At 44.9% G+C, this 27,030-nt stretch overlaps 1 protein-coding gene across 1 annotated transcript in view; it reads left to right on the top strand.

The window, feature by feature from the left end:
• The first annotated feature begins 7,347 nt into the window (after positions 1–7,347).
• SORL1 (sortilin related receptor 1) overlaps positions 7,348–27,030 on the top strand; it is a 97,643-nt gene continuing 77,960 nt past the window's right edge. Inside the window, exons 1-3 of the mRNA XM_065417108.1 lie at positions 7,348–7,635; positions 23,749–23,865; positions 26,110–26,235. Coding sequence (XP_065273180.1) covers positions 7,348–7,635; positions 23,749–23,865; positions 26,110–26,235 — 531 coding nt within the window. The remainder of the gene's footprint in view (positions 7,636–23,748; positions 23,866–26,109; positions 26,236–27,030) is intronic.

Here is a 27,030-nt window from a genome sequence, read left to right as displayed (position 1 = left end):
ATGGGATTTATAGACTTTCAGACGTCGGTTGCCAGTTTGAATCTTTTTATATATTTCCCAGCAGTTGGAAGTCCCAAGACAGCAGCTAGTGCATGAGAAGCAAGAAGGGAAATCTACTATTCTGGTTTCAATCTCCTAGTTGGAAAACCATGAATGGAAAAGACTTCTCCTAGTGGGGCAGCTACCATTCCTGAAAGACATCCGTGGTTTCCCAGTAACAGACAAAAAAGTGCCTAGCGAGAACCAAAAGCCATGGTCACATCTTTTTAGTCATTCAGGGTCACTGATATCTTCTTCTCCAAGTAGGAACACAGAGCGCTGCAGATGGCTAAGTACCTGAGAATGGTTGAGCCTGCCACCCAGGAGCCTGCCACAGGAAAAGGGAAGATCAGCAGAAAGCAAGAGCAGAATCCTAATCAGACTCCAGGACGGTAAGAAGGGGCTGCCAAAGGTGGCGAGAAGGAGGAGGATTGAGAGAGGAAGGATGGGTCAGTGGTTAGATCAGTAGTCCGTGACTTCAGAGTGCTTAATTCCCTGCTCCATCACTGAAGTCCTATGTGATCTTGGGGAAGTCACTTAATCTCTTTGTGCCTCACTTCCTCATATGTACAATGGGGGTTGCCCTGCCTCACAAAGGTGTTGTGAGGATAAACATATTAAAGATCATGAGGAGCTCAGACAGGGGCCAAAGAAGTGATAACAGGGGCCAAAGAAGTGTCCTAGAGAGAGGACGACAGCGATGTTGCAAATTAGTTACTAAAAGGAAAATTTGAAAGGTGACCATTAGCCAAGGCTAAGAATGAACTCCATGCAGATGAGAGTTTTAAAAGAAAAACCCATACAGTAAATAAGTTTTTTTACATTAATTTTGCATTGTGCTAAGTTGATATGTGCTGCAGTTTGGCACTGTACATTAAAACAAATGTTATATTGTAGTAATTTGCAATAGTTAGGTGCCCAAATGACATTGAAAGTTAATGGCTGTTGGTGGCCTAACGGTCATTTGGTCCTTTGAAAAATCTCTCCCTTTATCACCAGTTACTGAAACAGGGCTTAACTCTGTTAGTGAAAATTAAAACACTTGTTTTGTGTGTGTGTGTGTGTGTGTGTGTGTGTGTGTGTGTCACAGGGGGGGAAATAGTAAAATAAACGTGATGCAAATTCTCCATCTTGGTTTCACTAGGTTAAGATGTTATTAATAAGATGATAAGGAGTGGTTTGAGTGTGCTGATTTGAGTATGATTTAGTCTTATTATTATAACATTGATTACTTGTATTGCACTAGCACTTAGGAGCCCCAGGCGTGGACCAGGATTCCACCACGCTAGGCGCTGTACAAACACAAAACAAAAAGACAGCCCCTCCCTGCCACAGAGAGCTCACAATTTAAGTCTTGAGTCTCCCTTTAAGCATGCGGGTGAAAATCTACTGCGTGGAGTACCCTTCCTTGCATTCTGCAATAAAGAGTCCAACACCCCCAAATACTCCTACAGTATAAATGAAACCAAGCAATACACACTTTAGAAGCATCCCTGATGGACAGTGTGCTGCCTGGGATATCCCCGGGGGAGCTCTATTAAGTTGTTGGGGTCTCCTCATGCCCCAAGATTGTGCAAGACAACGCTGCTGAGCCAAGACAGGTGGAAGAACCCTCATCTAATGTGCTTCTGTATTGCTCCTATGTAACCTATGTACATCACCAAGGGCAGGCAGATGAATTCTTTGGCTGTGTGGATCACGTTGCTACACCCAGTCTTTTGTGGTGGCGTATATACCTGACAGAACAGCAGCAGCGCACTGCCTTGTGGTTGGCCCCTAACACCCAGTTAGGGTGAGTGAGTGCGCTGGGATGATAGTGGCACAATTCAGATGAAATATAGAGCTTAAAAGTGAGCTGGGCCGGAAGGAAAAGGCTGGGTTTCTGATGCATGAGCATACTGTGCCAGCACAAAAGTAGTGGGAGGATGATTAATTGTGAAGGGCAATAGCCTTTTTCATTTCCTCTTTGCCTCTTGGCTAAGATCAACTGTATCAGTTTAATATCTGAGCCCTTCTGTAGCCAGAAATTATATCCTATTCTTGCAGGGCCGTGGACTCCTATCTAGCTGTTCTTCATGATCTTACATCCCTGCTAAAAGGACTCTCTCTCGTGGGTTGCTAAGGAGCAGTCACTGTTCCTACCTGACGTTATAATCAGATGAGGAAAGAAATCATAGTGGGTAATTCTAAAAGAGTGTTAATATTCAGTAATAGAACCTCACAGTATGCAAGGGGAAAGTCAATCAATATAGCAAGTACAACAAAGTTAATCACATTCTCTCCCTCTTAACATAGGAGGAGAGTTTGAGTGCCTCATTCCAGTGATTTTTTCAAACAAGCTAGAGATGGAAAAAATATCTTAGGTCACCAAACATCTCTTTGCCAGGGTGGAATTGCTCCTACATTATCATCAATCATGTGTCTTATTTGCATTTAGGTCCTGATCCAACTCCCGTTGAAGCCAATGAAAAGACGTTGATCGATTTCCTTGGGAACTGGATAAGTTCCTTTACTCCTTACACCCGTTAAATGCCATAGCGCGCTAAGAGGCTGTATCCAGAACTCCCTGTGGAATTCAATGGGGAATTTTGCATTCATAAAAGCACAACAAAACAAACACAGGACAGTGGACAGACCTAGGCCCAGATCCTCAGATGTATTTAGGCTCCTAACTCCCTTGAAATCTCAATAACTTTGAGAATGGGGCCCTAACTCCTTATTCACATCAACACTTTCCTATCACACAACTCCGCTTTCAACCAGCACAGCAGCATCCTCTGCATTTCCATTGCTTCCCGAGCAGCAGCGTCCTTTCCTCCCCGCCCCCCACACACTGCTCAGCTGTGGCACTCAGGTAATAACCATGATGACCGACTATACATGTGCCAGTTCAGTAGGCTAGCAAGCCACAAAAGCAGAAAGCACATTGATTTCTGCTGGGCGGCCTTGGCCTAATTCTATTTTGATACAAATGTTCTAGCCTTCAAAATTATATATCGTTAATGGGTAAAAAAGGAAGGTGTGGTCTTAACTCATGTAGTCATTTTATCCATGTGGGTGAGCAGCTCACACAGACAGATCCAACCCATGGTGGATCTTCTGCTTTGTAGATGGAGAATGGGTTCCTTCCCCCTAAGCATGGGCAGAGAGAGGCTTTGGCTGTAAAAGCTTTCATCAGTAGACAGCAGTTTAGTGATTCATATGGTATTATCTGGTGATAACAGGCTAGTGCCTAGAGAAGAAGTATTCAGGTCTCCTTTAGCAATACTAAGCACCCTCCCTAGCAGACTCAGTAGAAAGGTTAGGGCAGTGGTTCTCAACCTTTCCAGACTACTGTACCCCTTTCAGGAGTCTGATTTGCCTTGCGAAGCCTCAAGTTTCACCTCACTTAAAAACTACTTACTTACAAAATCACAAATAAAATACAAGTGTCACAGCACAGTGTTACTGAAAAATTGGTTGCTTTCTCATTTTTACCATATCATTATAGAATAAGTCAATTGGAATATAAATACTGTACTTACATTTCAGTGTATCGTATATAGAGCAGTATAAACAAGTCATTGTATGACATTTTAGTTTGTACTGACTTCACTAGAGCTTTTTATGTAGCCTGTTGTAAAACTAGACAAATATCTAGATGAGTTGATGTACCCCCTGGATGACCTCTCTGTACTCCTGGTTGAGAACCTCTGGGCTAAGACATGTCTACGCTACAGCTGCACCACCATAACGTAGATGCTGCCTACACTGACGGAAGGGGCTTTTCCATCAACGTAGCTAATCTTTCTCCCCAAGAGGTGGTAGCTAGGTCAACAGAAGAATTCTCCATTGACTTAGCCCTGTCTACACTAGGGGTTAGGTCTACCTAAGTACGATGCTCAGGGCATGATATTTTTCACAGCAACATTGCCAGGTCTATCTAATTTTTAAGCGCAGACCAGACATAAGTTCTGAATGGGGCTTGTAGACTTGAGTGCCCTATTTGCACGACAAACAGCAATGGCTCTTTTACCTTGCTATAGAGTCTTCAAATGAAACAAGGTGCAGTCTAAAAATTGGGCTAACTCACACACTTCCATGGATATTTCCTGGTCCCCCACGCGCCCACAAAAAATGGTGAAGAAAATTCATGTACAAAGTAAACTGTGCTAAGAATAACATGATATGGCTGACTTAAAAACTGCCAGAAAATGTAGAGTTATCACTGCAACCTTATTTTAGCCCACTGAGTTTCATCACGTATACGGCTGATATGCTATTCCCTAAAGAGCCTCTAACTCACTGCATTCCCTTCTATCTTTGAGAAAATGCATTAGCTAGGACCTCTTTAGTTATGGTATAGTTCAAACATCTTGTTATTTTAATAATTTATTATGCGTTTGGGGTTTGGCTTAGTGTAAAGAGAAAATTGTCCCATGAGCAGGTTCTCTCATTAGCAATTTCTACTTGAATTCCAGAAGGAATACAGAATTAAATTTGTGGCTAGAGTAACCAAACTTTGGTAAAACAACTTATACTAAAAAAATGCCAGTATGATGAACCTGCTCAGGGAAGACATCATGAGTAGCATAAATACAGGCTGTATTGAAAACAAGTAATCTACATAATAAACACATCATGTCCTGGCTATTATCAACATACAATATAAATGGTTACACAGAGAATGACTCAAAGCTTTAAAATGCTTATGCATATTCTTAGCTTTAGTTCTGCGAGTAAAATCAAAACTATGTTTACAAGATCAGGGCCAATGTTTGCAGATGCTCTGGCCCTAAACAGGAGTCAATTTTGACCTGAAATATTCTCATAATTTAATCGTTTATTCGTTTTATATCATCAGACTCTTTTCATTAACTACTTACACGTAAGAAGCTACTTTGGTACGAACTAAATTAAACCACTTTATTTATTCAGCTAAGCAAGGAGATGCAAATGAACATACATTGAGGACAAATGTGATTGGGATGAGAGGGTTGTGCCCTCATGAAGTATTTTATCATTTAAAATCTTCCAAGATTTTGCACAAGCCACTTGTAGGCATCCACAGACCAAGTCTGGGGTGATAGGTGTGCGGGGTGGAAAGGGGACATGGACCCTTCACAGCATGTCTGTGATCTGAGGTAAACGGATTCAAATCTAAATAAGAAACCCACCCCAAATACAGTCAGAGAGGTTTGAACTGTGAATTAATTGAAAAAATTAGCATTCAAATCTTCACACTAAAACAACAACTTTTTTTTTTTTTTTTTTTTTTTTTAAAAAGACCTGCTGCCACCATGGACCATCCTGAGGTTAAAAAAAAAATCATTCTTCCACTAAAGACTTAATGGCCACGTTTTCAAAAGTGGGGAGATTTGGTGCTCAGTATATTAGGCCAGAGTAGCCTTTGATGGTCTTTCTAAGCCATCCATCAGCATGGGTCCCACATGCCATACAAAAATTAAAGGCAGGCAGTAACCTAAGCAGCAATTTTCTCACAGTCTGCATTTGTTCTGGGTGCAGATGTAAGGGATTCTTGCTTTCTTTTTTCCTCACATTTCTTCTGTTCCAGTTTCTCCATTTGTGGTTTGGTCCTAGGAATATATTGCCGAGAAAAGGTATTGCCAAAGAGGTGGCCCCTGTCTTTAGCCCCAGATGTACCAATGTCAAGCTTCTTCTAATCTTCTTCTTGTAAGGTGCTCCACAACTGAGGTTCCACCACTATAAACCTTCTAGCCTCAGCTTCATGACTTACATTTTTCATAGCATCTTTATGCTGTATATGCCTTAGAGCAGCGTGAATGGCTTGGCATTCCTTGCGGTAGATTGGAACATCCCCATCATGTGGGTAGGGAGGTGATGTGTTGCTACCTGCCTTTGTTGGTTAATAGATGTACTGCACAAGCTTCGGTTGCTGTCACGTGGCCTCTACCTTTGCTCACATAACGTAGACTCTGAAATAATATTTGCCATCCTCCCCTCCAAAATGACTGTCGTGTGCAGTAAAATTTTAGATGCAAGCGATTTGAGACCGGTGGGTGTCTAAAAATATTGCACTTGCAGTTTCACGTGGATAATCAATCTTTTGCTGGTGCAAATAACACCTGCAATTTATATGGCATTTAGTTCTCAAAATGCTTTTCAAATATTTTGTAATAAAGCCTCACAAAATCCCTGCTTGATGGGCATGTTACCCCTATTTTATAGACAGGGAAAAGTTAACGCACAGAAAGCTCCACAGCAACTTTCTGAGTGGCCTCTGATTAGAGATATCATTTTTGTATACTCGGCTGTAGATATCTTGGACATGATCTGCGGAGATGCCATGCATCCATTACTCCAACTGAGTTCAGGTGGAGTTGTCAATGCTCAGGGCTTATGAAAATCAGGTACAAGATGTCTCAAGTTAGCCCTCCCGCCAACAAAGACAACCAACACCAAAGACTGTCTATGATCATTTCGGCCTAAGACATCACCAGGAAGCCACCCATCTAGTGTCCACGCTTGAGTTTTCGAGACTCTCTCGTCTTCTTAAACCATTCTTCAATTAAACCAGGATGGTATAAGTGTTAGGGGTAGAAAGCCGACTTATCGTAGCTAGGTAAAGCACCTTGCATGCTTTTGGAGGCTATATAAAATAACTGTATTTAGATAATTACCACCTCACAAATGCAAAAAGCTTGCACTAGTGCAAACACAGAGGTTACTTTTGAAAGTGCACTCAGACACTGCAGTGATAGGTGGCAGTATAAAACCCTGAGACAGAAAAGCCCAGATGTTATGTTCCATCTGCATCCAGACCCCTTTTCAAATGCACCAGAGTTTGGGGTGCACATGGGATGCTTTATTGCTCCCCCCAAATGCAGACATTGCGGCCTCACCGCCCTGTTAAGCCAACACACTACCTAGGATTTCTGTGGCGGGGGGTGGGGGGGCGCGAAAAGGGCATTTGCTTCTGGGGCTGCCCTACTTCCTTTGGGTCAAGAGAGGAAGCAAAGAAGCTTAAAGAGAGAGTGTGGCTAATACACGTGACTTGCAAGTTGCACCCACACTGCCGGTGCGAGCAAGCTCGGGCGGCGCTTCCCGCCCCCCCGCCGCCGCCGCCGCCACCGCCACACGCACGGTGCAAGGGGCACCGCGCAGCACCCGGAGCAGCGCGTGCAGACCCCGGGAGCGGCTCGCGCCAGCCCGGCGGCAGCAGGGCGCAGGCAGCAGCCGCTGTTGCTCCCTCGTCCCTCCCGCCTCCCCCTTCCTATTGCACATTCTCTCCTGGCGGCGGCGCCCCACTTTGCAGCAGCCCCACCAGCACCCGGGAGGAGGAGGAACATGGCGACAGGGAGCAGCTGTGGGGAGCTGAGACGACCCTGCCTGGCAGCCCTGCTGCTGCTGCTTGCATGGACCCCTTATCCGGCTGCCGCCGCCGCCAGCACCCTGCTGCTGCACGGGGGGGCTGCACCCCGGCCTCAGGACCGGGGCTTCGCGCTGCTCCAAGGAGAAGCGCTGAGCCTGGGTGACAGAGGGACGGGCAGGGCAAGCGAGAGGCTCCAGCCGCGGAGGAAGAGGAGCGCTGCGGACCCGCCGCAGCCGCAAGAGCCCATTAAGGTGTATGGACAGGTGAGTAGCTTGGCAACACCCTCCGACTCCCCAGCTGCACGTTTGCCGTGCAGTGGTGCCCTCGCAGGACCCCAGATTGCAGGCGTCCCCTGCCACAGGACCCCCCCCCCCCTTGTGAAAAGGGAGCATCGCTTGCAATTAGGGGCATGTTGTTGTGTGCACGCCTTGCCACCCCAGCTCCCAGTGGCACTGGTTCCTTGCATCACGTTTCCCCTCCAATTGCAAAGGGACTGCTAGGAGCGTTTTCGCTCGGTGCAGTGTGCCCCTTATATAGGGGGTTGTTGAAAGCAATGCATGCAGTCATTCCTCTTCCCCCCCCACCCCCGTTGGCACGCACTCACTCTAAATATGACCGGAGCACCTTGCATTTGTGCTCTTCCACCTCTCCCACCCCCAAAAGCACCAGAACCTCCGTGCACATTCCCGGGGCTCTCCTCCCATTTTTTTCAGGAAAGGTAGCCCAGGTCACGCACAGGTCCCGTTAGAGCTAAGTGATGTGATTCATCGCTCCCTGGTTGGAGAACTCAGAAGTGTTTATTTTAATATTTGGTAGCTAAAACCAAACCAAGCAGAAGGGAGCATTGCATCATTCCAGTGCAAGGGAGTAAACACTGTTCTGCTTCGAATTGACTAATATTAAAATCACCCTGGATGTACCCCCTTATCAAATAATTTAAATTGCAACTCTGAACCGTTTTACTTGGGGGTGGCTCTGGGTGCTGCAACTGGAAGGGTAAATTGTCCGCTGCCATACAGAGGTTAGGTTATCTTGTAAACAATCAGAAATAGTGCAGGTGGCTTCCTCAGTTAGTGTGTCTTATTATCAAGTAATCAAACTTCCTCTTGAGGAGCTTCTTAAAAAACCCTGATGTTGCTAATAAAACAATAGGCTTGGTGGATAAATTCAGGGAGATCCATGGTAGGTTTGTAGTATTGACAATGCCAAGGTGACATTGCATTGCCCACATGTAAACAAATCAATTAAAAACATCAAATTTCAGCCTGTAAATTGTAAGTAGTTTGAAATCAACTGCACAGGCTCTGTTTGGACACTTAGTGCAGTGCAAATGACTTCCACTCCCGCTAAAGTTGTGTCCAGTCCCATTTTGTATATTAAACATACACCTTTTTGCCTTGAGCAAAAAGGTGTGGGTGGCCTTTTCCTGTAGACGGGACATGGGCAGGCAGTTATAGGCTGAAAGTTTGGGTGCTGAAAGTTACTCAGCCTAGTAGGTGTCCTGAAATGACAGTTTCGAGAAACTGATGACAGATTTTGGACACAAACATTCCTCTCCTTGCAGCTTGTAGCCCACATCACTCCAACTCCTTAGTTGACACAAAGTGCATTCGACTAGAGACTGCTTTAGTCGCATGTAGCAGCAGAACTTGAAAGAGAACCTTTCGATTTTAGTCATCTAAATGTTAGCAACAGATAAATACACAAGACCATGCCCCTCTAAAAGAGGGTAGCGTCCCCTACAGAATGATCTTCCTAGAACAAGGTAGGTCCCTTCTCTGGGAACGAAGAAGGGGAAAGAGGATTTCAGGGGAAATCATACACTATGTAACTACAAATGCACATCTTGATGGGGTAGAGGTATTTTATTCAGACTGAACATACATTTTAGCTGTGCTTTGTATTATGTGGATGAGTGATTTGCACTTTGTACTTCACTTATCATCCCACCCTTCTGCCATAAAAGAAATTGCATCCTAAGCTGCATTTTGAGTTTTTCAGAAGCCAACATGCAACACTTGGAGGCTCTGCCTTCCATCAGTGCCGGGTGGGAGGAGGGGCGGGCTTGTTTCTGAATAGTGTTGAGACAGAGCCGTGTGGAGATTGGAAAGTGGAAGTGTTTCACTGTAGTCGCCTTGCTCCAGTTTTGAAACTGAACAAGTTTCACTGCATTGACAACAGATCGCGGAAACCCTTGTTGAGAATTGCAGCAGGGGGTCACTTTAAGCAGGGACAGGGAAGGAGTGTTGCAGTGCAGCTTGCTTGCTGCCTGCTAGAGGCAGCCCTGACGCTAACATAGCAGCTTGTCCAATTTACAAAAGTGTAGGCCTCCCTCCATTAAGTTATTCAAGCGATGGCCCTTTCTTGAACTTGGTTCTGAACCCCCTGCGTTAGCTAAAGGCTGCTCAGGGGAAGTGTAACTAGCCCTCATTGAGCAATGTGTTGCTTCATGCTTGGGTCTGGGTTTTACCATATAAAAAAGTCGTTTTCCCACACAATCTGGCACTTAATGCCATTTCAGTTCATCCCATTTTACAGATTTTTTGCTGATATTCTGAAGGGAGAATCTGGCAAAGAAGCAAGATGTGGAACGGGATCTACTGATCCATCCCATTTGAAATAGGGGATAGAGACTCTTTGGCACAGTAAAAGCTGCTTTAACGTAGAAGCAGGAAAAGAGCAGGTTGGGGAAAGGCTGCTCCAAGATCATTTCCCCCAACGTCTGGTTTTGTTGCTCTGAAGAGAGCAGTTCCTACACATCTGAAACGATGCTTGTTGGCTTTCCTGACACTTACTGAATTTAAGAGAGCATAATGAGGTCATTTTGGGAGAACCTGACACTGTCTCTCGCTTTTGGTACCACTGTTCTATCAATTCCCACTCAGCCTCCAGTGGCTTTCATTCAACCCTCCTGAACAGCTCAGGTGGAAAGTTTTGGCAGCAGTCTGCAACGTCAGAGATCGTGTAAAACCAACCACAGTAATTCCAGTACCAACCAGACCAGGACAAATAGGAAGCAGTAGGAGTTAAACATCAAAGTTCCACTTTATTTGGCCTTTTCTTGTTGCCTTTAATTTTCAAAGAGCGCTTTCCCTGGAGAACTGAGTCACTCTTGCTAACAGCATGATACACAGTTTTGAGGCTTGAGTTTTAACCTCTTGTCCTTCCACTACCGCAGAACAGGCTATGAGAAATCTAAGGCCCAGGTTCCAGATATCAAAGGGAGAATGTCAGCTTGAAACTTCGTTTCAGAAAGAAGTTTCCAGTACAATCTTTTTTAAAGTGTTCTGCCCCCTGTTATTTACCCAAACAGAGGGAAAGGACTCGCTTAGTGATTGGGCAAGGGACATTGTAGAACTGACTACCCCTGAAGTACTGTCAAATGCACCAACTTAAAGGAATACCTCTCCCTTAGTCATAGGTGTTTCTCGTAACAATAGCAGGAAAAGATTCAGACAGAAGGGCAATTTTAAAAAGGGTCAGCATCAACTTTAGACTCCAGTTGAGTTGGAGTACTTTGGATTAATCAGTCCAAGACTGCTACACTAAGCAAGACAAACATACTGCCCAGCTTCTGTCCTCTATTCACAGTACCTTCTGACAGCTGCATATCTAGCAAAATCTCATGCAGGCTCATCCAGCAGTAAGGTCTTGCTAAGAGTTTGTTTGTCCATTGGTTCCTTTTGACTTGAACAAAAGCAGATGGGCCGCGTGATTCTTGGGGGATACATTGACTAAAAGCCCAATGTGACAGACACACGATTTGGGGCCTTTGCTAGTGGTCACATCAGCTCTCATATACCCATCTTATTGGAGAAACAAAAAGTCCAGCTGTGTGTGTCCCCCTCCCCCCTCAGCCCTCTCCAAATAGGAGATGGAGAACCCGAACAAAAATGCAATACTAAGCACTTCTCAGCTCTTCAGGGATCTTTACAAACCTAATCCTGGCTCTGCAAAATCTTGGACAAATCTAATCCTTTGGTTTTCCCCATCTGTAACTAGGGGTCAGTACTTCCTGCCTCAAAGGGAATGCTGCAGTTAAGGGTTTGTAGAGTCCCTGGCTCCTAGTTGTGTGTCTGCGGATCATCAGGGAGCCAGAGACAGGAAAGGAAAGACCTAAAATTGAGGGCTCTATGAGACGGGGATATAGCTTACCTAGCGCTAGGTGCTTTAAGATCTATCCCTGCTCCAGAGAGCTGACAAGATCGTTTCCCGTCCTTGCTGCCCTTTCCCTTTCAGCTTCACTTGGCTTAATGTGCAAGCTTAAGAATTATGAAGTTCCTTTTCTCTCCCACTGCAATAAGCGACAGTTCCCTGCATGGTTTCCGGTAGCCAGTTTGCAGAAGCACCGAGCACCCATAACTTGAGCTTAACTCAGTAGGAGCTGCAGGTGCTCACTGCCTCTGGAAGTCAGGCCCTGCGTCTAAGACGTACGACATATTTAACATAGTGCCGTGCTCCAAGTCAGATTATCGGGGGCCTTATGTCTTCCCTTTGCGCCCCTTTTCGCCATCTGTCTCTTGCTTATTTCTAAGGCATCGGGCGCTGTGTTTCAGCCCCACAAGCTGCGAGCTCGACTCAGGAGACTCAGTTTCAAGATAAGAGTGGTTTTTGCTCACGGGCGCAGTTGAGACGAATCAACACAGCACAACCCTGGGTTCCACTCAGAGCTCCATGCAGCCTGGCGAGACCTGCCTACAGTTCTGAAGACTGCTCTTTCTACGCCTGCACTGCCGGGGGTGCATCAGCAACTTGGGTGCCTGTGGATAGCCCCTTCCCTGCTGAAGGCATCATCAAGTGGTTGGACTCAAGACATTAGTTGTTAACCTGCCCGCAGCTGCTCCTTTCCGGTCTAACAATTCCAGTGCTTTTAACTCTTGCTTCCTTACATCTATAGCACTCTTGCACCCAGAAAATCCTGAGAGCCATTCGCAGCACGCTGTCACAGATCTCTGTTGGCGTCCAGAGTACATTCCAGCTAGGGTGACCAGACAGCAAATGTGAAAAATCGGGACGGGGGTGGGGGGTAATAGGAGCCTATATAAGAAAAAGACCCAAAAATCGGGACTGTCCCTATAAAATCAGGACATCTGGTCACCCTAATTCCAGCCATCTGAAATAAATTTCCCGGGACACCCCAGATGTGAATCGCATGCTCTCTAGGGGAATTCCATTACTAGTGTGTATTCTTGTGTATGCAGGGGGGAGAACAGAGAAATCCCCACTGTCATTGCTTACCTCTTCTCTGGACTAGCTTTCCTCCACCACCGTGGAATTCAGTATCTGAATCCGCTTCGTGCCGTAGCCGGCTTGGAAGAGGAACCGATGAATCGGCACAAGTGAGATCTCAATGGCTGTCTCCCAACTCTGATGGAAACAAAGGAAATGGGCACGTTAACTAGTGGAATTTCTACAGCCTTGCTCCTAGTTTAAAGCGATGAAGCTGTGTGTAAAGATTTGACCCTTCTTTGTCCACACATAGACCTCTTTCATCTAGGCCTCATCTCCTGCCTCAGTTTTAGCAGCCTCCTCCGCAGTGGCTTCTGACAACCATGCCATCCTCCCCACTCCAGTTCAGATAAAAAAGAGCAGTGAAAAGTATCTATCTTGCTCACTGACCCCACATTAAACCCCTTTGGAAACGAGCCACTGGCTTTTTCCACCACATCAAGTTCAGACTCTTGCTGTTGGTGTCAAGGCCCTGTGTAATTCTGCCCCTTAAAGACTACCTTACTACATCCCTTGTTCTAGTGCTCCAGCCCTCTTTACTCTGCCAATAACAGCAGCCTCTATTTCCACTCCAGGGCTAAGCATGGAGCATCGTCCCCAAAGGGGTCTGCAAAGTCCTTTAGCATTTACGTTAAACAAAAGACACGTCACTAAAACTGTAGGCCTATTGTCTCCTCAGTAACCTTTCCTCTTACTGCACGTTCTTTGGGGGACTGTCTCTTCCTTGTGTTTGCATAATACCTAGTGTACTGAGCCCTACTGCAGCCTACATGTAGTAGGTCCCTACAAAAACTAAATCTGGGTCTTAAAGGTGTTAATTTGCCAAGGCAGGCGAGAGAAATCATTCGAGTCCCCCTGCACTCCACATCCAAAAACATAAAAAAAATAAAAATCCAGCCTGCTTTTTAAAGAGTATTTTTGGCTGGGTTATATAGTACACTTGCCCATTGCAAAGCACTATCAGAAATATCAGATTGATAGGTTTCATCCCTGTTTTTACCACGGGGGGGGGGGGTGGGGGAGAGAGGAGGAGGGGACAGAGGTAAAGTAACTTGCTGAAGGCCATGCCACAATTCAGCTGCCGAGCTAAGGTTAGATTTGAGGAGTCCCAGGCTGGTACCCCGTGCTCAGTCTGCTTTGCTGTATTTTGTTTTGTTTTCAACTTGATTCCATTCGAGGATTGCCAGATCACGTTTTGTTAATTTGTTTAAGGGGAAAATAGCCCAGCAGCTGTGGGAACAAATCTTTTCTGGGGAGTGATCTGATTGTGAGGGGGAGAGAGGAGATTCGGTGATGTGGGCAGAGAACATTCTATTTTTGAAGACTACAAAAATCTGCTTGGCAGGGAAAATTGCATCTAACTCGGTGAATGCAGAAATCAATTTCACTACATTTGAAATGAACCATACTTAATTTTGACCTAATTTGCCAGCCCATCAATTATGGCCCTTCCAAGAACAGAGTTTAACCTTCTAGCGTCCAGCTTCTGTGCTGTGTGTTTGTTGGAGTTTAGTACAAATGATAATTTAACAACTCGAGCATTAGGTAGCCAATCTGCCTGGATTATCAAAGTAACTTTTGTATGGTTCAAACAAGCTTACTTGTAGCAATACAGAAAATCAGCCAAAAGCTCCCTTTTTCTCCCATTCATTCCCAGAAATCATAGCAGTACCCAGCTGATATAAATCAGTTAACAGAAAGTGTCCAGCATCATCCCCCACACACCCTGCATACAGATGGTGCAATAAAGGCACAAAGAAGGGAAGTGATTTACACAAGGGCACATAAGAACAAATGGCCATACTGGGCTATGGGCTATCTAGACCAGTATCCTGTCTCCAACAGCAGCCAGTAACAGAGCTTCACGGGGAGTGTACAGAACAGGGCAATTTTGCAGAGATCTATCCCTATCTTCCCCTCCTGGTGGTTTAGGGTCATCCCGAGCATGGGGTTACATCTCTGACCATCTTGGCTAATAGCCATTGATGGACCTATCCTCCATGAACTTATCTAGTTTTTTTTTAATCCAGTTACACTTTTGGCCCTCAACATCCCATGGCAACGATTTCCACAGGTTAATTGTGCGTTGTGTGAAGAAATACTTCTTGCTTGTTTTAAACTTGCTGCCTATTAACTTCATGATGTGATCCCTGATTTCAGTATTGTGCAAAAGGGAAAATAATAAATAGGGTAAATAGCACTCAGGAGACCAGGGGCAAAGACAGGACTGCAACCCAAGTCCTAGTCCACAGATCTATCCACTGGGCAACACTGCCTCTTATAAATTTGACCGTACCATTGCAGCCAGCGCTATAACTTTCTGCATTTACATTCTATCCTCACCAGTAGGATTTTGGTGGGAAGAGGTGGCCTTATCTCTGCCCCTGATGCTTGCTTCATGCTGAAACTTGGCAGGCGAGATATTTACTTGGGAACAGTGTTCGGTCACAGTGTTTCTACTGTTCCAGTTAAAGCAGGTGGGGAGAAGTATTCAAGGTTTCATTGTATTTTTGTTATGCAACAGCAGGTTTCAGTGTTTATCGTTTGGCTGGCATTTGGGCAAATTCTGCTCTTATTTATACTGGGGGAAGTCAACAGTAATGCTGGTGCAATCCGTGGCGTTACTCTAGCTGCAGTTTGACCCTGTGTCCTTCAGCCGGAGCACTTAGTAAAACATTTAGCTACAATCCTAACAACAGAGTGGTCACAGCCCCCTAGTGTGGTGGCTGTTACATCTAATGCTTTCTATGGAGCCATCTCTAGAATACACTGACATCAGCAGAGCCTTAACTTTCCCTGCTCCCATAACTGAAGCCCAGTTATGTTCCCTGGGATTGCACCAACTCCCTCTCTCTGCTCCTGGAGACTCCACTCTTGCCGAGTAACTGCGGGCCCCAGGAGCATTGCTTCAATTTGGGGGCGCTGAACTCCCAACAGGCTGCTGCTCCCATCTGCTGAGCTGGGAACCCAGGTTATCCTAACCTTTGTAAAAGCCCAACGTTTCAAGTGTCCACACACCTTAAAAAAGGGTTGGTAGGGAAGGTTTCTTGACAGCAGAGATGTTAGGAGCAAGGAGAAAACAAGTGACTTCACTGTAAAAGGATTAGGCTAGCCTGATAGTTCTTTGAAATGAATCTTCCATGTTTCATATTCAGGCACTAGAGTTTTCAACCCAAGTGCCACAAGAAGTGATGCACACTGGCAGGGATAGAAACAGATGCTTGGAAGCAAAGCAGAAGGTACAGTCATGGAGGTGATGAGGAATGTGACATGCACAGAAACTAGCATGGAGACTACATTAAAGTTCTCACTCCATCTTAATTCATCCACTGTGCCAAGGTGTTGCAGAACTCACAGGAGTGAACAGGAGGAAGAGGGGGTGTGGTATTTACCTACTAGACTTAATACATGACTTGCATTAAAAGACAAGTAGAAGAGGGTTAGGATGGCCTTGCCTTAAAGCCCCATTGCTTTTGTCAATACATGTCATAGCATAGTTTCACTTCTGACCCACTAGAGTAGCACACAGGGAAATTGCACAACTTTCTCAAAAGGCTGTTTTTAGTTATGATAACTTCACTTTTTAAAGCATTAACTTGTTTCCTACAAAGTTTTCTCTTGGGATTCACCAATCAAGTTTGAGATATCTTGGGTAACTGCTTAAATATTTGAGGAGGAGCATAATAAAGTGAATATTCCTGTTGCAATGTTGAGAGTATTTTTAAAGGGACATAGAAGTCTTGTCAGTTGACAGCTGGAAGTCTAGTCAGTTTCTGATTTTGCACTTGCCCCACTTAAAACCACAGTCTGCTTTTGCATGTTTCTCTCCTGCTGTTGGCCTATGAAAGGTCCACAGAGATGGGAAACAAGGAGAGGACTCTAGAGTATTGCCAAAGGACTTAAGTAAATAAACAGAACAGATTATTATTATTATTTTTAAATCTGAGACACTACTTATAACAAAGTAAAATGCTTCAGACCAATGATTTTAAGTGATGGTATCCCCTTAACTTGAATGTACACAGCAGTCAGCCTTTTGAATGACTGTTTTGGTTGCATTGTTTTGAAGTCTAGGAGTGACAAAATTTGTTTAAATTCCACATTTTAGAAGAGCTACATACAAGGAAGGGAGAAGATGATCAAATACTTAGACACACATTTGTACAGTGCTGTTTTTTTGATGCGCATAGCAGCAACCTCCACATGTGTTTCTCTCAGAATTTTCATTAATAAAGTTGCCTGGGGGAGGGAGGCGGGGTTTGGGTCCATGCTGTTTGCTGATTCATAGCAGAATGAATTCACTGATGCAGATTTAGCTGATTGGCCCATTAAGAATAACTTGAGTGGCAGGTATTTGGCCGTCATTACATTTGTATGTTTTTAAGTATTCTTATGCTTGATGGTTTGTAATTCTTTTTTAAAATTAAGTTACTGTCTCAGTCATGGCCTGGAGAAACCCTATAGCATTAGGAGGGGGCACAGTCTATTGAGTCCTGCTGCTAAGATCCTCAGCAAAGGGGCCAGTCAGTGCTAGCTGTGGTTGGGTCACTTGCCCTCAAACTAGGTTAAGTTCTTCCGTTTATTTCAGAACTGCACTGGTTTCATTAGACCAGTGCAAACCCCTAGACTGGACACACTGGTTCCAGCTGCCCCACACCCATACAAAATTGCACCCATTTAACATTGGTATAAAAATGACATTTTAGTTAATTAGGTACAACTGTGTGCGCAGAGCAGGCCTCAACAGCTACACAGTCTGGTAGTAACTTTTAAGCACATAAAATGTGTTTAAACAGCAATGTTTTTGTAGTTGTTGGAAGTACTAAAATTTATTCAAAAATATAAAGGGAGAGGGACGTTGAATCACTGAAAACCTTCTCCCAATCTGAGCCATTCTACAGGGCAAGCCAAACAGATCAGAATCCGGCTTTGCTTATCTATGGAGATATCTGCATTAGACTGCTGGGTGCCAGAGGCTGCATTGGTAGTGCAGAGAATATTACCCCTTTCACAGAAGGAAACAAAATGCAGGAGCAAGAAAGATGCCCAGTGGCTGTTTCCCCAGGCTATTCTGTTGGTTTACATTAGCAATTACCTGCTTGTAAATCTGCATAGGACAGTGCTTGTAGGTGGAGCTCCTGGGGTGGACATCTTGTTGCTTCAGCTAAGCAGCGGTTCCAGTAAAGAGAAAACACTTAAATAGAAGGGGAAAAAAAAAAAAAACTGGAAAGACCCAATAGCAAAATACTGAACTACAAATACAGGAAAAAGAACAGGAGTACTTGTGGCACCTTAGAGACTAACAAATTTATTAGAGCATAAGCTTTCATGGGCTACAACCCACTTCTTTGGTTGTAGCCCACGAAAGCTTATGCTCTAATAAATTTGTTAGTCTCTAAGGTGCCACAAGTACTCCTGTTCTTTTTGCGAATACAGACTAACACAGCTGCTACTCTGAAACCTACAAATACAGGAAAATCTTCACTGCATTTTGACTTGATTTTTCCCTTCTGAACTTTTCAGTAGCTTCTGTATTAGAGGGACAACAATTAGAATTTCATGCAGATTTCATACCTACTTAATCACTTGGCAAAGACCAAAACACATCCCCATTAAGTGGAATTGATGCAAATACTGTCTTGATTAAACAGCAGATTTTGCCATTCCCTCTCATTAGGCTAAATCAGTTCCTGGGGAGATTTCCCCAATTAAGCAGAGCACTGTGCACTTTGGCATGTGGGGAGTTGCCAACATTTAAAAGGTTTTTAAGGGAGGCACCCCGGGGCCAAGAGAGTTAAATTGTTAGGTTCTGGGATAACATAAACCTTCCTTTTCAGTTCACTTTACATAAAACATTCAGGTGATAAGCATCAGACATTACCAACCTGGGGCATGACTCAGACCAGCAAACCAAAGAAATAAGGCTCAAAGTCCCATTACTAATCCCCACAGCTATTCAGGTCCTAGTACATCTGTTTCTTAGGATCATAAGACTGTACAGCAACAGATTGGAGTCTCTCCATGGAGGACTTGGAATAATAAAAGCAGAGGCAGAAAGAACTCCTAATCCTGGGTCAGTGCTACACAGAAAACTCTCAGGAAGCTTGGGAGTGAAAAAGGGAAAGTCCTTTTGCTGGATTCCCTACTTAATAGCTCAAAGAGCCTACATGCTAACTAACCCCCTAAGACTCTTACTATCCTGCTCAGCTGTATGGTCCTTCTTGGAGACACTTTGCCAAGTGGCGGTTTAGCCTCTATATAAAGACTCACCTTTAACAAGCCTATTTAAGGTTAACAGGGTCACCTGGGGGCTGATTGGCTGATGTTAGTAATAAAACTCAGCTGTTTTCCTCTCCCCCAACACAGTCCCCCCTCCAGAGCCTAGGGTATTTAGGCACCTAACTCCCATAGGTGTTCTGGGCAGGGTATATGACCTAAGATCATTTGAAAGAACCAAGGAGGTTTGTTCCTGTGTGTACAGCAGGGTGAGGTGTTGCACCCACAGGCTGTGGCACATCCTATCACAGTCCTGTCTTCATCCAAATTTTCCCCAGTATAAAGAAAAGGAAACACAAAATGCAACTGTAAATATGAACAAGGGGAATCAAGCTGGGGCCAGAACATTTTAAGTGGAGGGGCTCCAGGTAGGGAACACACTCCCAGAGGAAATCAGGTGCATCAGAATCTGACTGTCGTTAGGAAAGGCTGCAAAACTGTCCTCTTCAGAAAGGGCTTTTGGCCATAAGAATGACACACCATTGACACCCTTCCAACAACCAATTAAAAAAAAAATCCTTAAAAATCTATCCCCCAAACAGAAAACCAAACTACTCTACCCTCAGGCAGAGTTGTGACCCTCAAAAGGGAGACCCGCCACAAATTCCATGAAATTCACTAGGGACTTCAATAGGTGTGGTTGATTTTAGGTGGCAGGTTCCCTGATACTACAGTGATGGGTGGTGGTGTACCTTTTTTGTTTATTTAATCCCATAATGGCCCAGTGTGGAGGAGGCTTTTGGGATTTCATAGCAGGCTAGAGCAAAACCTCTGCTCCAAACACTTGAGAACGTGGGGGGGTGCATGAGAGCCCAACTTTTAAACTTGCATCCGACGAAGTGGGCATTCACCCACGAAAGCTTATGCTCCAATACATCTGTTAGTCTTCAAGGTGCCACAGGACTCTCTGTTGCTTTTTACAACTTTTAAACTTGGCATCATTTAGTAGCAAAAACCTCACTGCGCCTCCCAAATGTTCCTCATCCCGTGGAATGTTGCGCATTTCAGATTTGATGTACCCTCACTTTTGCTGCTGAAAAGTATTGCGCTTGCAAATAAAGCAGCATGGAACTAATGGTTCATAGAGAGCTATTTATGCTATAGGAGGGAATCCTGCATTTCAGGTTTCCTGCAATCGTAAGTTTTTTTGTCTTCTCCCCCTCATTTTGGGTCTCTTCCACATATTTGGGCTTTGGTAGGTTGAGAGGTGTGCTGCTAGAATTGTCTAGTGCCTGGCTTTTGCCTTCTTGGTACGTGCCCCGTAGTCCCTCACACTCACAGTAGCCTTGTTGGTGCTAGTCATGGAATGAGACAATAGTTGATGTAAATCAGTGTGGCTGAATTGGGCCCATTGTTGTTGATAGCCCTGTACAAATATTAATCCATGCAGCACCCCGTGAGCTAGGTATTATTACTTTCCTTGTACAGAGTGTGGGAAACTGAGGCACGGAGCTGTGATGAATTTAAAGTCCAAGGCCGCACACTGAGGCATTGGCACAGCTGGGATTAGACCTCACAAATTCTGAGCCCCCCCCCCCGTGCACTAGATCACCCCCAGCTCTTTTATTCATTAGAAACCGTGCGAGGCTGGTGCTTGCTTTATTTGTTTGCTGACCTACATCTCCTCAGCATTTCTTGGCACGTTGCTTTGGCTCCGCTCGCCTGTATCAGGGGGTTTCTCTTACTGACAGGCAGTGACTCAGCGAGGGTGCACCAGGGAGTTGGTCACGTGACCCCATGGGCTGCTGCCACCAGGTCAGAGGAACATTTTCATTTTTCTTTTCTTGCATGTAGCTGTTACATAAGTGGCGTTTTTATTTCATTCTTTTTTCCCCAGCAGAGCTCTCGGGCTAATGGCTTTGTGTTTTAAAGGCTTATTTTTCCAGTTGCTAGAAGATTCTCCAAAAGCCTTAACGCAGGCTGCAGTCCTGTGGTGGACAGGGAGCGCTTTCCCATAGTAAAGAGTGGGAGGAAGGCTTGCAAGTTTGGCCCTGAATTTTTTTATAGTGCCCCAACTCCCTGAGCCCGTGGGCCTGCTTCTCCAGCGCCCTGCAGCGCCTGTGACCATGCCCAGGTGCAGAATGGAAGTAAAATGCAAATCTGACTGGTAACCATTCACATTCACTACACTGCTGCAAATGACAGCACAAGGTGAGTAACTAGGCCCCTTCAATCAAGCTGAGGTCTTGTCTACACTCAAAACATGTACCAGTTTAGTTAAAGTGGATTAAACTGCCATCTGGCCACTCTTATTTCAGCTAAAGCGTGGGTTATTAGGGTTCCAGTTCAACAAGGCACTTAAACTTTAAGCCTGGGTGTCGTCCACTAGGCCTGTGCTGGCGTATCTTGCTGGACTGCGGCCTAGTACTATACAAATTACTGCAGCAAGGTGTACATTTTTAATGGTGAGAGTAATTAACTGGTGGAATGATTTTACCAAGGGTCATGTTGGATTCTCCATCACAGACAATGTTTAATCACGGATTGGATGTTTTGTTAAAGAGCTGTGCTAAGAATTACCTTGGGGGGAAGTTCTGTGGCTTGTGGCATACAGAATGTCCGACTAGATGGTCACAGCTGGTCTTGGAATTTGTGAACTGGAGGGCCATTAATAATCTCAGTGCTAACATCCATGGCTAGAAATAGTCCTAAAGTGCCAGAGCTCATCAGGGTGGTGAGGAATTGCCTGCTTTGGGTGGTGCTGGTTGAAGGTAATGACAGAAGGATCAGTTCTACAGGAGGGCTTTACTGTGAAAACAGGGGTTTTTACTTTAGAATCATAGGGTTGGAAGGGACCTCAGGAGGTCAGCTAGTCCAACCACCTGCTCAAAGCAGGACCAATCCCTTATTATTTTTATTTTTTTTGCCCCAAATGGCCCCCTTAAGGATTGAACTCACAACCTTGGGTTTAGCAGACCAGTGCTCAAACTACTGAGCTATCCCCCACCTTCTAAGCTGTCTTTCCTTTCATTGGCATCAGGAAACCCCTGGGTACAATTGCTGGCATCCCTCTGACATAATTGCGGTAGGCCAACTTTTATACATGGCCTCTTGAAGAGCAGCAGAAGAATAGAGCTGAGCTACACAATTGAATAGAAGGATCTGGGTCAAAGCAACCTATAGTGACTTTTAGATACAAAGTACTCTTGGCTTTTTCCTTTAAGCTTGGTTTAGGAACTCGTGGAGTGTGTGCATTGTTCTAAGGAACTGTTTTCCTTAAAAAAAAAAAAAAAAATTAGCATGTACATTAGCACTGAAGAGAGGCACTGTACACACAACCTGCTGACTGAATCTAGTTATCCATAGAACAGATAGCAGTGGGGCAAGCTTCCCAAACATTATGCTTCACCTCTGCCCATTGAAGACCCTCCAGCACAAGGAAGAGGATGCCAAAAGTCATCCCAGCTCATTAAGGCCCTGATCCAGCAAAGCACTTAAGTACCCGAGTGGTGCCCTTGAAATCAATAGAACTGCCCATGTGCTTAAAGCTAGGCATGTGCTTTGGGGGCCTCAATCCTTTGAGGGGGACCAGTTACGAAGGCATTCTTTTGTGATGCGTAGTACAGCAGTAGAAGGGCACCTCCACACTCATTTATCAGAGACAGCCAAATAGCTAGCTGAGAATTACAACTCCCAGTCCCCACTAACTGGATCTGAATATGAACAGGCAACCTAGAGCAGTGGTTCTCGCCACACATTTTTTGGTGGCCTCAGAGTTCAGCCACCAAAGCTTGCTGGTGGCCACTATGACAATTTCCCCTAAAATAATGAATGTAGGAAAAACAAATAAATATGCACATACCCAAGTCCAAATCATAGTAATTTATTTATATAGGGTTTTTATTTGCACACTCGATAATCATAATAATGTACAGTTGTCTCGATTCTTTACTGGACCTAAACAGAATAGAAACACAAATAGAGTGTTTTGCTTGTTCTTGTCTTTATTTTTTTTTAATTATTTTTTTTGCCTTTTTTTTAAGACTTCCAGCTAGTAAGTCTGCTCCTGTGAAAAGTGATATTTGTAAATATCACTTTTCACAGCAGCAGACTTGTTATCTAGCTCTGAGGCTGTGATGAGTGATATTTACAAACATACACATACCACTTTTCACCGCAGACTTACTTAGCCCTGGCAAACTGAGGGACAAATTAAGCCCTGGATGGGGAGGTGGGTAGGGAGATAGCGGGGGGCCAAGGGTGATGAGTGAGGTGCTGGAGGCAGCAGCAGGGGCCAGCGGTGATGAGGGGGGTGGTGAGCCCAGAGGCCGGGGAAACAGAGCTCGCCACTGCACAGCCAAAACCCAGAGTCCAAAGCCCCACGGTCGGAGCCCATGGCTGGAGCCTGCCACCCACCACCCCAGGCCTGAAGCCTGAGGCCCCTGGGAAGGTGGGGAACTCACACCAGCTGTCTGCTTCTCTGGTGCTTGTGGCTCCAAAGGGGTAACGGCCCAACCCCTCCTTGCAGCCCCAAAGGAGGAACTGCTGCTTTGCCCGCACCCTCAATGACTGCCCAGGAGGATGTGGCTGCAAGAAAAGCCCCTGGTGGCCACAGGCGGCCACAGTGGCCGCATTTGAGAAACGCTGACCTAGAGAACCCGTGCACTATGCCAAAGCACCAGTTCCTGAGCTGTCCAGTCCTCCAAGGGGATAGCCCTAAAACCAAACATCTGCATGTTAGTGGCTGCGTGGTTACACTGAATGTTCGGTTTCTTTATATGAATTAAATCAGTTACTGCAAACACTTTTCCTCCATCCTTGCACATTCCTAGGGAAGACAGACAGAAATTGACTTGTGTGGGGGCTATCTGGGTATTTCTCTGTCCAGTGCCCTGGCTAACCATTTTATATTCATTTCATTTGTGTTTCAGGTCAGCCTGAATGATTCTCACAATCAGATGGTCGTTCACTGGGCAGGAGAAAAGAGCAATGTGATTGTGGCCTTGGCTAGAGACAGCCTAGGGTTACTGAGGCCCAAGAAAAGCGATGTAAGTAGGTGGATTTTTTTAATTATTATTACGGAGAGAGCCGTGGAAGTACTTTTATATGAGGTGACATGTTTTAATCTATTCTGCTACTTCGTAAGAACATGTCTTTGTATTATATGCGTGAAAGAAGATGTCCTGTTCGTCTGGACTTCAGGTATAAGACACTTAGACTTTCTTGCCACAGAGATTCAAATGGTGATAAGGCTGACTCAACAATGAATCTACCGCAGCAGACAAATTGAGGCCTAGTGATCTGCATCACATTGCTTGTAAATTTCCTGTACTGTGTGCTATTAATGACATGTAGGGGACAGGAAACGGAGACTTGACTTGGAGAGTTTCCTTAATGTCTTTTTCCTTGGCGAGAAGGGGGATCAGTCTCTCCCCCATGTATCACAAGGTTCAGCTTCTAATGCCAGTGGTTCCTTCCAAGACGCTGTATCTCCATAATTGATTCTAATTCCCTGCGACCTGCTCCACATCCTGGCACCTGCTGTCCCCTGGGCTTCCCTGAAGGGCATTCCATGCACTGTAATAGAAAAGCTGAGACATTAATGTAGAAGCATAGGGCCCAGTATGAATACAGTATTTAGCCCTTCCTCTTATACTGTGCCATGTTTATCTGGCCAGCTTATAACCTCGGTGTGTTTGTGGTGACACTCCCTACTTCACTGTATTCACCGGCTTGCTAGAAACAATTCATTTCTGTTGCAGTGAATTTGTGCTTGAGAAAGGTGGCAGATTGATAGCCCTAGAAACTGGAGCTCTCTCTTTACCCACTGAGCAAGAACAGCGCAGGCCTCACCAAACTGGCCCCCACCTATGTGCTTCCACCCGGCTCTGGAGGGGAAAGAAGGGGGTTCATTTTCCCTGCCTCATTAAATCATTGGCCTCTCCTCTCAGCCTGCCAAGAGGAGGGAGCAGAGTGCCAATTGTTGTGGCTGTTATTGTAAGGTGGACACCTGCCCAAAATGAACTAACCGGAAGCCCTTTCTGGTGCATTTCACACAGGAATTGCAGGGTGATGACTTTTGGTTTACAGCAGCTCAGGCTTGAGTCACGTGGGTGCAGCAGATACAGTACCACTGAAAATAAATTAAAAAACAAACAAACACAAAATAAACAAAACCCACCATTTACTAATTATAGCTTTTGGGCCAGATTCAGCACTGCCCTGCACCTTGCGTAGCCGTGGATGCCTATGGAAAGCTGGTGTAAAACACCACCCCTGTCAAAGGAGTAGCGCTTGATGTTCATTTTGCACGGGCATAAATGACTGCCCAAGGTGCAGGGCAGGGGCGAGTGACTGCACTGCTGTGGTACCAATACACAGAATGGCAGATAACACAATGCCGGTGATAAATTCAACTACTGTGGCAATAAACTTTGAACAGCCCCTCTCTAGAGAGGAAAAGCTCTGCATCCCATTTCCAGACACCTAGACAAGCCATTCCTCATATCACTACAACAATGCGTAAGTAATTGTAAGCTCTTTGGGGGCAGGGACTGTCTTTTTGTTCTGTGTTTGTACAGCACCTAGCACAATGGGGTCCCGGTCTGTGACTGGGGCTGCTAGATGCTGTGGTCATGCAAATAAATAATATTAATACACGCACTGAAGTATTCATGGACGTTGGCTGGAGAGAGAGGAAGTAGATAGATAGATAGCTGCCTGCCTGTTCTACCAGCTGGATATAAACAATTGCAATAGCCTGCTTAGGAAACTACTTCAGCTCTGTCTCGGTGGGATAAGGTGAGTGAGTAATGTCTTTTGTTGGACCAAATTCTGTTGGTGAAAGACCAGCTTTCGAGCTGCATGGAGCTCTTCTTCGGGTCCTCATAGCTTGAAAGCGTGTCTTTCACCAACAGAATTTGGTCCAACAAAAGATATCACCTCACACCCCTTTGTCTAATATCCTTGGCCCAACATGGCTACAATAATACTACAAACAATATTGGCTTAGGCTTTTATGGCCTTAGCTTTTGGCACATGGCCAGTGCAGGGTGTACAAATCTCATGATGTTATAGCCTCTCAGTCTTTTCCTTTGTCCATTACCTTTGGTTTCCGACACCGTTGTTGCCAATAGAGAGGAGAGTGGACTCTGTCCCTTCTGCATTGTGTGTTTTTTCCCCCATAGTTGCACAAAACTTTAAGAAGCCGTTGTTCTCGAGAGAGAGGTATGGACTGCCATCACGGAAATTAAACCTGTGTCTCCATAACAGCAGGAGCTTTTCTTTTGCAGGTTTATGTGTCGTACAACTACGGGAAGACATTTAAAAAGATATCGGAGAAATTCAGCTTTGGTGCAGGGAACACCAGCGATGTGGCCATCTCACAGTTCTACCACAGCCCTGCTGACAACAAAAGGGTAAGAAATGAACAAGCAGAAATAAATAAGGCCTCCATCACACAAACTTTGTACAGCTTTAACTATCCCAGTGGACAGGTGCTTTATACTGGTACCTCTAGAGCACTAGAACTGCATCCACACTAGGAGATGTACCAGCATAATGGTATTGGTAAAGATTCACACCCCTAACTGAAATAGTTGCACCAGTACAAAACCTAAATAGGCTACATAAATAAAGCTTCCCCCCTCCAGTTTTAAACCCCTCTTAAAAGCCCAATTCTATAGTGAATCGTGTCCATTTGTATAGAATATTCTTTTTATTGTTCTCTTCTCCAACTTCTATCTGCCTTAGTCTGTGAGCTGGAACAATAATACCTAATTCTTATATAGCACTAGTAAACAGTAGATCTCAAAGTGCTTTACAAAGGGGTCAGTATCATTATCCCCATTTTACAGATAGAGAAACTGAGGCACAGAGCATTAAAGTGATTTGCCCAAGGTAACCCAGCAGGCCAGTGGGAATAGAATACAGGTCTCCTGAGTCTCAGTCCACGGTGCTGTCAACTAGACCAACCTGTCTGGGTAGGTGTTTTTAATGGGGTAACCTTTACCATGTTATCAGGAAAGCAGTCAGATTGTATGCGCTTCTACAACTGCAAATAGAAGTAGTTGTCTTAATATAATGTTCTTGGTTAGCTTTTATTTATTTATTTTTTAAAAAAGGATTGCAGGAAGTAGCTCCAAGGTTTACAGCAGAGAGAAAACATGTGTCTCTTGGGAGTTATAAATTGAATTTGGTCAAGAAAATTGACT

This window comes from Emys orbicularis, chromosome 15 (assembly GCF_028017835.1).
Source record: "Emys orbicularis isolate rEmyOrb1 chromosome 15, rEmyOrb1.hap1, whole genome shotgun sequence".
Classification (NCBI taxonomy): domain Eukaryota; kingdom Metazoa; phylum Chordata; order Testudines; family Emydidae; genus Emys; species Emys orbicularis.
The sequence above is the reverse complement of the archived record's forward strand: the minus strand, read 5'-3'. Positions and strand labels throughout refer to the sequence as shown.